Here is a 10,769-nt window from a genome sequence, read left to right on the forward strand (position 1 = left end):
ATTCTTCAACAACTTTTCCCGATGTCTCTTGAGCTCGAGCAAGAAAAGTCCTAGGCATCTTTGGTCCTCATATTCCATTACCTTGCGTAGTGGGCCAAAGCCTTGTTTAAAGAGGCAATGGTATCTCCCTCTGATTTCATAAAAGACACTACAATGACAAACATAGTGTTCTCCCTCTGAGAGAGAGAAATTAGGATTCGAACCCAAGACATAGGCAATAGTAGCACAACAACTTACCACTAGGGTGAGCTAATTTCTAATAATAAAATACGGAAAAGAAGGGAAAAAAAGGAGCACACATTTTTCCCTTTTCAAATGTGTTCGTTTCCAAACATTTGTATGCTTGAACAAACATGTTTATTACATTCTATGTGTATATATATGTACACATATGCTTATATCACCCTCGAAATAGAGTGAAAATGTCAGAGGGGTTAACACATATTTAAAGATGAATATGGCTAATGCAAATCAAGGATAGAGAGCCCTCATACTATAACATGAATGTGGGCAATTGGTTAGGGTAAGTTTCCTTCTACGCCAACTAATTGCCTTGTCACCTTGCTATAGCAACCAACTCCTGGAGCTGTAAAGGCTCTAAAACTCAGTTATATTTAGAAACTAATTCCAAACACGCAGATATTTAAAGCTTAAATGCTTTTCAGCAATCCGTTTGGGTTCATATATATGTGAATGGTTATAATTTTTATTGTTTTATTTGTGTGGCACTGTGAATATCCCCTACGAAATATACAAAATCTTACAGATGAATATATAAATTTCTACAATTTTTCTATGCCTTTTTGGTAGTTTTTGATAATGTCAAATAATTTCATTCATGAAAAGAAACTTAAGTTGCTCTGTAAAGAAAACTTTCCCAAACACCGAGCATGCTGAATGTTATTTTTTGGCCCTCAGGATATCATCGTCTTGTAACAGACCTAATTTTGGGGCCATATGCAGGCTTTTGTAGATATCTGATTGCTCGGTCATTGAAAAACTAGGATTGCAATGTCTAGTTTCATTTGTAAATGTCTGGTTCTCAGTTGTCATTTTGCTGAATAGTCCAAAGGCCAATATTTTGGCACCTTTGGAAGATGACAATTATCTGCTCATAAATGCATTATGCAGTCCAGATGAAAACGTGGGTAAAAGATTTCTCTCCAAATTAGGCATCAAAATATATCATAATTGATGCTGTTATTTGTCACCTAAGTATTTCAAGTTTGTTGAAGCTTTAAAAATAGGTTACAGATGTGAATGTTGAAAGTAACCATTCGAATCTTTCTGTAAAACGATTGTTCATTTTACACACACATGTGTTTAATATATGTGTTTTAAAACAAGATCTGAGCATAAGTTATGGCGGATGAGGAGGTAGGAGTCCTGGAGGAATATGACTCTGAAGACAGTGAGCCAGTGGAGACTATAATCAACCGTATAGAGCTAAAGTCCCAACAAGTGGAATGGCAACTAAAATCGTAAGCTCATACTCTTTTAACCTCAACCTAATTATATATATGACATGGTGGTTGTCCAGCTCATTCAAAAGTGATTTGTAGTCAATATGTCGGAGTCTTTTTTTGCTTGATTGTGCTGAAGTGGGTGGTAAAGGTTCTTTGGGAGCACTGATATTATTGACCATCCATTGTATGGAATGTCGTGATTGATGGCACTTGTGTTTTTTGGTGGTATGATGGAACTCAAGATAAAGTTCAGCTAATGCACTATGTTACCCAAGTATTTTTGTCTCAAAATTGACTAGGTGATCCAACGAAAGGTCGGTGTCTAGAATCTAGGTATTGTTTCAAGATGGGATACAAAGAAAACTCTTAGATGATTTAGTATCTGGCATCATATCACTTTCCAATACAGAAACATAATTCAGTGATCTTCGCATGTTCTTCAACATGCTGGTTTGGCCACGACAGGTTATGGAAGCTTTTCAAGTTCCAGTATAGGAGTCTTCTTTGGATGGTATGCAATGGTCAAAGATGCATCACCATGACTTAGAATCCAGACTTCAAAAAGAGCACCAAGCAAGTGGAGGTCACTATGCTTCGGGGTTCATAAAAGATGATATAGATCATCTAGAATGTTGTCCTTCAAATGATGAGAACAGATGTACAAATCTTTCAAAGACAATTGTAGTCAATCTTTTTCTTGAATATTCCCATTCTTTCAAAAGCACTGCATCTTCTGTAGAGCTTTTGCGTAGATACCATACACCATTATATGCATTTGTTTTCAGGTATTAGTGTTGACGATTATGCTGCAACAGTCTGTGACCCATTCTCATAGCCCTTCATTTATGCAATTTTAGATACAGTAGCAAGGTACAAAGTATGTAGTTTCCTTAATAGTTCAGTGGGTACAACCAAATTTGCATGACACATGAAGATCAAGAGAAGACAGCAGTAATTGTGGTGGTAATGGTGGTTGGATTAAAAACCATTTCAGCAATGTTCCAATGAATAATCATTGAGTCATATATTCCTACATTTATGCAAGACGTTTTCCTCGATTTCATTGTGTTCAGAGCGGTGGGTGAACATCTAAAGTAGTTATTGACTTAGGAAAATGCAGAGAAGCATGACTTAACTCGAACCAGACGAAATTTACTTTCACTGTATCAAACAGAATGCTCCTGGGTGACATCATAAGCAAGGGTGGAATTGCAATGGACCCAAGAAAAGTCAAAGCAATTGTTGAAGCTCCATCTCCAATGATCCCCAAGGCATTTCCATGATTCCTTGGTCAAATATCTATTGGCACAGCAGGCTGCTGAGGTATCTAGCAGATTTGGCCACACTCTGCACACAGTGGTGCATCAGATTGCTTCACATGGACAGAAATTGGAGAGAAGGCAAGATAGAGTTGTAGTTACTGCTGCCACAAGATCCAGCTGTATAGCCATCTAACTAGGACAAGAAGCTCCATGTCTCTGTGGATGCTTCAGATGTGGCAATCAGAAGTGTTTTCATGCAACGTTACAATCCCAAGTGGTACCAGCCAACATATTATGCCAGTCAAGCTGTCAAAAGTGGAGTGAAACTACTAAACAACCGATCGGGAGGCACTCAGAATGATATATAGTTTAAATAGTTTTTGCCATTACCTGTCGGAAGGGAAAGAAAATTTCTTTCCAAGTGGATCAAATCTGTGCCTAATTAAATAATAATTTGAAATTGGAATATTTCATATGCCAGGAGCCCTCCATTACAAAATCGACGGCTTTTCTGGGACACTATTCCTTTTGTTTACTCATAAAACCTGCTGTGAGCAACACCAGAGTCCAGTGTTAATAAACGTTTGACTTCTAGTCTGTTCTCGTGCCAAAAACTCTGGCTTTCTCCTTAACTATGTACACCTATATCATCCTACTATAGCCAATCGATCATCAGCATAAACTATGATGAGCTGCTCAATGTCATTGTCTTCATCTTTCAGCAGAGGTTGGCATGAACCACATATAGAGAAACCATGCTCCAAATGGGCTTACCTGTTGGGAGAACGTCCTCTTTAGCTTCGTGACCGTGTGTATTCCCCTTTGCGAAGATTAGGCTTTCTATCAATGCCCCAATTTGACTAGGAAGACTGTCTCAAGGTCATATAACCACAGAGGATGATGTTAAGAGAAGGTTAGTAGCCCTTTTTTACACATTATTTACAGGCAAAAGGGTACCAATAATAGGGAGGGGAGTATGATGATATTTAGATGGTCTTTGAATATGGCGCAGTAATGTTATTTTCTTATGACTAAAAGGAAATGTTTAAGTGCACAAACTGAAACAATAATGAAATATTCACAATCTAGCATTCCCTATCAATATCATTTTAAAAGTCAAGTATTAGCATTATTGATTAAAATTACAAATGTACATGCATTACCATGTTTCTTTATGTCTGGTCTAATATTAGCATTTGCTTCCAGAGGTCAGTATGCTGAGGCTTTAAAGACTGCTCTTGATGACTCTCCTACAAGAGCAAAGGATGAGACGTGCAAGGTGAGTGCTCAAAATGTTAACTACTTAAAGAAAGAAACTAGATTAAGTATTTACAAAAAAAAGAAACATATTTTGGCAGGCAGAGTAGTCATGTACATCTTTTTGGCCTGCAGTCAGCAAATTGGGTTGTGGTTCATCGAGTGCTTATGGCATCGAAAGACATTGATGATCTGCTTGCATCCTTGGAATCAGAATTCTATGACATCTTAATGAAGTAAGAAAAAAATAAAATGAGATTTGGTTTTATGGTGGAAAGTGGAGTTCATCTAATCTTTACATGCAATAGGTACATTTATCGGGGTTTGTCGACAGGAGACCGGCCAACATGTGACCAATGCTTGAGGCTCCATGAGAAGCTCACAGAGAAAGCTGGCATGGGTTGCATAATGAGAGCACTTGTAGACAAACGGAACACGGTGTAGTTTGGCACATACATATGTAGGATGATAATCAGTTTTTTATCTGTCAATGAACACCAGTAATGGCATACATCTAATGCAAGATGTACTCAACGTAATTGGCTCTTGACCAAATGCAAAAGCTCCCTTGCCATTGTACCAATCATCTAATATGTAGGCAAACAATAGGAGCTATATTTGGTGAAACAAAGGTTTTTGGAAACACTTTAAGATAAATGAATATAAAATCTAGGATTATTTTAAGAATGTACTCATTTATTACCCAAAAAGTAAGCTAAATGTTTACTGAATGGCAACCACATTATCATGTGCATTTAGGATTTCATAAGATGTAATTTGCCCAATTATGTCCTTGGCTAAATTTAATTCTTCTTGGGTATGAGTTTACATTTATAATGTGTGGTAAGCTCAGTAGTCTACAATACAAACTGAAATTGAGCAGATATCAACATGAGTGTGGTGCTCACATTGATTGATGATGGAAGTGAGATCTGGACCTAATACTTTAGAAGAAAAATCCTAGTAATCACTTCATGGAGTATCTACACCGAACAATTGGCAGGGAGTGGCATTTGATCTTGTGTCAATATTGCAATGTCCACAATGTCTGCAAGCAAATCTGAACAATACGTCTTTTGTCTATTCAATCGAAAGACAGTAACCTATGAACCTATGTTACATGGAAAGCTGGACTGTGGCATGTAGTTTTATTGTTGTTACGAGGGCTGGAAACCAACCTGCATGATTTAAGAGCTTTGCATAATTTAATGTTGATTGAATTTTCCTTAAAACAGCGTTTCTTGGAAAAACCTTTTAATAAAACTATGTAAAGAGGTTTGTAGTTCATAATTGGAGAATTTTTTACTCTTTGACAAAAAGATTTAGTGAGAGAAGAATTGCCTTGGAACTAGAATTATTGAGTGATGAGAACTTTCAATGAAACGAGAGGTCTAGAAGCAAAATCCCAGGATGTGTATTTTTAAAACATGCCAATCTTGTTGGAATGCCAAGTGTCTAACTTGCTATGTTTTTCATGAATCCATATAATACTATAAAACTGTCATTTATTTATTTTGATAAATGTGAATTTTACTAAAAATCTCATAACACTAAAAAACAGATGACGTAATCCACTCTGAAAACAAGTATTAATATATATGTGCAAAAACCACATGATGCTATAAAAAGATAATAAATCTAAGCATATGTCTTGACATATTCATAGATAAATATCATCTTGTTGCCAATGATCCAATTCTTCTATTTTTCATGTATTTTCGACCTTCTAAGCATTCACTTCACATAAACTCTTCAAATTTGGTTTCACTTTATGTATTGATAGCCCCCGAACATTAATAAACTTGACAATTTAAGCGTTTGTTTAGAAATCTGTTTTTGATCTTATTCATCTTGGATAAACCTATTTCACATGCAAATAGTGTGTCAAAACAAGAACCAGCCCCAAAGTTTCATTACCCATGGAAAAGATTGGTCCCAACCATATCACGATACAACAATCTTTCCAAGACTTGTATAGTATTATCTCTGAAGTGTTTTCTCATCATCATAAAGAAAAAATCTCTTTCTCCATCACGTTCTACTTGTTTAATCAATGCACATAAAGCCTTCCCAAAATGATTGCATAACACTCGTAACCACTTTCTTGTGCATGTATCTAATTTATCCAAATATTTATCATATTACTTTGGACAAAATAACTTTGGAAAACAATAAATTATTGATAATCAAATTTCTTATGTATCTTTGACATAAACAAAATCTCTCTCTCTATCTCTCTTTCTCTATATATATATGTGTGTGTGTGTGTGTGTGTGTACACAATTATGAAAGAATAAAATGCTCAAGAGTTAGTACATATTTATATATATATTTTATGTAATTTATTAATTATAGTTGATGCTATTTTTTGTTTTAAACGGGCAATTTATAAAGTAGTTCATGGATGAGGAAAATATTTCCCCCCTATCCGTGTTGACAAATAAATTGTTTTCATTCATGTTAACTCTTTCAAAAAGCAATTACATGCCAGGTGGCATTTTCAAGGGCCTAAAATGGGTGGACAACTGTTAAACCTATTATTAAGGATGGACAATATTAAGTTTAGTATATCATAGATCCATTATGAATAGGTAAAGATACTGGAAGATTGTCACAGTCAAACCCTCCATAACCTCTGATTTCAAAATCTTTCATTGGTTGGCTAATGGTGTAATTATTTACTCTCATCCATAAGCCTACTACCCAATGAAATTCGCATGCCAATAGGTTCTGAATATGTTTTTATTTATTTTAGTAACACTTTATATTACTAGTTGAAAACATGACGTGAGGCGAACAGCCACAACAATTACCACCTTACAACAATCTCTCCACTTTTTGACAAAAGTAGATTGAAATCAATGGCCTCTAAAACCCTATCAAATTTATTGACTCAAACATAACAAATTTCATGCAAAATTGCGTATACTCACATTCGATGATATCATTAAAAAAGGAACTCCTCAAATATGATTGGAAGATGAAAACCATAGGAAACCATACATGTCTCAGCGATATGGTTTTTTATTGATCCATAACAGAATTTTGTGATGATTTGCTGACTGCTAACAGCAGAGAGGCACAACTGTTTTTTATAACCAGCAAGGATGACTTGAATTCTGAGGACGCATGACGTTCAAACCTTAAACTGAATTTTTTGCGATTGATTTTAGGTCTGCTGTATTTGACAAATGACCAATATGGCAAAGGGAAAAATGGTTGTACTTTAATCGATCTTCCAATCTAATGTTTTTCCTGCAAACATGGGGACAACTGTGGTTGAGCCAAAGTTGTATTCTTTTGGTACAGTCCAATTTCTCTTTGTTAACGTTATCTTTGTTGTATTCCTTGGTAACCCATAAAAATCAGGTCCATTAAAGCTTGAAAAGGCCTCAAACTTATCCAGAGCACCAGCCTGTGACAAAGGGCACACATAGGATTGTGAACTTACCACAACATAAGGTATATATTGAAATAATAGTCAAATACGCAGGTAGTATATTATATTTTCTTGGTGCATATGTATAAAGACATTGAGGATCTCTTTTGGGATACATAAAGAAAATCTTAACTAATATATATACATGGCAGAATCTTAATACTCAACCAGATATGGATGTCCCTAAACCTGCGCTATTATATTGCATTCAATGGTACTCTTACAACATCACAAGGACCTTATGTACTGATTTTTCTCAAATAGCCCAACCTGAGCTCGTCAAGGAGTTTTGAGACATTCTAAGTGCACAACTAACCATAAGAAAGTCTGCACAAATGTAGTGCTAATAGACCCCTTCACATTTTTCTGTCTATCTTAGGGTTGGGGTTCTCTAGTTTTGGGTACCAAATAGAAGACTTAATGCATTCTATGTAAAAAGGAAAACGACAATATTTCATATATGCACACAAATGTATTCTGCAGAGTTGTGTGATCCTTGCCTCTTCGAATGCTTGAGCATAAACAGATAAAGCGACAGGAGCATTAAAAATGCCAGCACAGCCACAAGGTGCTTCTTTCGTATGCTTCTCATGAGGGGCACTGTCAGTGCCAAGAAAGAACTGCTTGCTTCCACTTGTCACAGCACTCAAGACCGCATCCCCTGCAATAAATGCAGCAATGTTATACTTGTAAGCTGGTAAAACAAAAAAGAACTAATAACTTTAAGAAACCATTCATCAACGTTACTATGGACTTCTCGCTTTAGGATAGGTAAGCAGTAATTGTGAGGTTGCAACCCATCTCGAAATAATGCATTTCTGTTCATTACAATATGTTGAGGAGTGACTGTTGCTCCAACAAACCCTACAAAACAAACTAAGGTATTAAACTTATTTGTTAATGCAGGGCATACCCGTGTACCAGAAAATATTGCATCAATGAAAAAATTCATGTTCAAAATGATGGGCACCAAATAGTCTATGCACAACATTACATACAAATGGTATATAAATATGAATTAGTCTAAGAAATTATGTACAAAATGCATACAAATATGAACCTAAGGGTACTGCATCCACGCACACCAAGAAAAAGCTAAGATGATTATTTATTCCAAAACATCGCATCTTATAAATTACAAATTTCGTATAACTTACATTTAAATCCTCAAGTTAACGCAGCATATGCAAACTTATTCTCATGATCTACCTGCTTTAAACATAGTGTGGATTCTTTAGAGCTTTTAATGAAGAGAAAATAGGCATTCCCAATTTACAGTTAGTGCAGCCCTGTACTCAGTAATGCAACAAGCATGCATCTACATTATGAGTAAGCATTGCCATTTTAATCCGTTATACATATTTTCTAGCACATGGTGATTAAAATGGAAAACAATAAGACAATTCTACATCACTAACATCAAAATTACAATGTCTATAAATTCCCCCTCGACAACTAGTTTATTTATGTACTCTGTAATTTAACAAGCATAAATATATATTTAATGATGACTGACCTTATATTTTTAATCATTTCACATTTTAGAGTGCATGGTAATTGAAATCATCTTAAACATCAAAGTTCTGGACTAAACTTTAGGAGATGTTCCTGATTTGCGATTAGTTTATGCACAATATAGTATAGAAAACATGTCATATTCAAACAGCTAGATATACCTTCAGGGCATGATTTCACAAACTCAACTGCATCGCGTGTGGTTATATGCTCCATCACAATTTTGAGTTGTGGAAGTTTATTTACAAGTGGTTGCAGGATTTTATGTATGAAGACACTTTCACGGTCAAAGATGTCAACTGTCTGATCAGCTACTTCTCCATGCACCTAAAATTAGGCCATCATATATATACACAGATTATAGAAGAGTTGCAAGAATGTAGTGATCCATTATTACAATACAGAATGGCATCTATTTACCAGCAAAGGCAGTCCTTGATTTATCATCTCATGTAAGGCTGGCAAACATTTTCCAAACAGATCAGTTACTCCAGCTTGTGAATTTGTAGTAGCACCTGCAGGATACAACTTTACAGCATACACTGCCCCACTTTGTTCTGTATAACCATAAACAGTTTTTCAGCTTACCTAATTAGCCATGCCAAGGATAAAACATATACATGCCATTCTTTTTCTGCCCAATACACATTCCACTAATACTTTACGTAACACAAACATACAACATGCTAAAATAGAAAGCACGTAAGCATTGTTAGCTTACTTGCAAATTTGATCTCTTCAGGTGTGGTGTTGTCTGTTAAATACAAGGTCATTAAAGGGAGAAATGAAGTATCAGGAGGAAGTGTTCTCAAAATTCGATCTCGATAAGAAAGGGCATCTCCAACTGTTGTTACTGGAGGCTTTAGGTTTGGCATAATGATCGCCCGCTTGAAGGTAGTTGCACTACATTACAATATATCAATAAATAAAAATGAGCACGATGATTCAAGAGTGAAAATGGGTAAAACTTCACCTAATATCACCTATGTTGTACAACTGAATGTAAGTGATTTCCATCCCTTAGATGTAAGTGCCAATCATCTGGCTGCGTGATTATTAATTCCTTCATATCTGACTGTTTAGATAGTTCTGAAACTTGCATCCTTAGGAATGCTGGCTTCAAAACCTGTGTCAAACTATTTTATCAGTACAATCAACACTATCAGGTGAAAATTTGCGAATATCATACTACAAAAGAGAATTACAAAAGGATCAAATAAAAACATGACATCATCATGCATAGTTCTCATTGCATGAACTTCATCAATCTATTTCATCCTTGCTCACAACAACATTGCACAAAAACTAGAGAAAAGCTCACGAGGTAAACAAAAATCAAATGTTGGCCATGTTGAAGCCTGAAAATTTGAAGCCTCCAAAGTTAACGGTGCAGCATTTCATTTGTTTTAATGTTCAACTCACATGTGGTGAGCATGGACTAAAGGTAGCTTCAATATCCTTAGCTATGGTTCACCTTTTCCTGTGAAATGGTAATGGTCTACGGATGATTTTGGTATTTTAGAAGTGCCACGACGAGACTTCCTTAATATGCAGAACATTACCCAGCTTAGAGGCGTCTATGTATATATTTGTGCTTTTGTGCTTTTCTATGAGCGGAGGAATAGGGAGGGGATGCAGGGGGGTTCTTTCATCAGACGCTTTCTGATCATTTATCAATGTTACCAATCAAATAGATTGAGCCATTTTGTCCTCAATAACTCATCTGATTCTCTGAAAATCAGATCAGCTCATTTCAAAAACATTAACTGGCAGCATACTTATAGAAATAAGAAAATGAATAACAAAAACAGACTGCAGAAATAAATTTGG

At 35.7% G+C, this 10,769-nt stretch overlaps 2 protein-coding genes across 3 annotated transcripts; one reads left to right on the forward strand and one right to left on the reverse strand.

Annotated features, from left to right (window-relative positions):
- Positions 1-995: 995 nt before the first annotated feature.
- On the forward strand, positions 996-4,722 carry LOC147847421 (actin-related protein 2/3 complex subunit 5A-like). Of its 2 annotated transcripts, none has more exons than XM_087339217.1 (4): positions 996-1,481; positions 3,935-4,007; positions 4,091-4,221; positions 4,294-4,722. In XM_087339217.1, exons 1-4 carry the CDS (start codon positions 1,363-1,365, stop codon positions 4,427-4,429), a joined length of 459 nt encoding a protein of 152 aa, XP_087195343.1. In that variant the 5' UTR covers positions 996-1,362; the 3' UTR covers positions 4,430-4,722. The 2 variants fall into 2 exon arrangements, with proteins under 2 accessions (XP_087195343.1, XP_087195344.1); XM_087339218.1 differs by having other exon boundaries at positions 1,028-1,481; positions 4,121-4,221.
- Positions 4,723-6,929: 2,207 nt separating this feature from the next.
- LOC147847422 (dihydroorotase, mitochondrial-like) lies at positions 6,930-10,089 on the reverse strand. Its single transcript, XM_087339216.1, has 7 exons — positions 9,923-10,089; positions 9,661-9,842; positions 9,360-9,496; positions 9,101-9,266; positions 8,172-8,288; positions 7,925-8,085; positions 6,930-7,400 (listed from the first exon to the last, which is right to left on the reverse strand). The coding sequence occupies exons 1-7, from the start codon at positions 10,039-10,041 to the stop codon at positions 7,212-7,214; spliced, it is 1,071 nt and encodes a 356-aa protein (XP_087195342.1). The 5' UTR covers positions 10,042-10,089; the 3' UTR covers positions 6,930-7,211.
- Positions 10,090-10,769: the final 680 nt, after the last annotated feature.

This window comes from Azolla caroliniana, unplaced genomic scaffold (genome assembly GCF_043228905.1).
Source record: "Azolla caroliniana isolate FFs.n. ecotype wild unplaced genomic scaffold, voAzoCaro1.0.p SCAF_1049, whole genome shotgun sequence".
Lineage (NCBI taxonomy): Eukaryota > Viridiplantae > Streptophyta > Polypodiopsida > Salviniales > Salviniaceae > Azolla > Azolla caroliniana.

Bases quoted from the DNA above. Each gene is read 5' to 3' on its own strand.
- LOC147847421 (XM_087339217.1), top strand. From the start codon at position 1,363: ATGGCGGATGAGGAGGTAGGAGTCCTGGAGGAATATGACTCTGAAGAC. The intron at 1,482-3,934 runs GTAAGCTCATAC...ATTTGCTTCCAG, and splicing joins GTGGAATGGCAACTAAAATC to AGGTCAGTATGCTGAGGCTT. The intron at 4,008-4,090 runs GTGAGTGCTCAA...TTTGGCAGGCAG, and splicing joins CAAAGGATGAGACGTGCAAG to AGTAGTCATGTACATCTTTT.
- LOC147847422 (XM_087339216.1), bottom strand. From the start codon at position 10,041: ATGCAAGTTTCAGAACTATCTAAACAGTCAGATATGAAGGAATTAATA. The intron at 9,267-9,359 runs GTAAATAGATGC...GCCTAATTTTAG, and splicing joins ATCAAGGACTGCCTTTGCTG to GTGCATGGAGAAGTAGCTGA. The intron at 8,086-8,171 runs GTAACGTTGATG...CATTTATTGCAG, and splicing joins CCTAAAGCGAGAAGTCCATA to GGGATGCGGTCTTGAGTGCT.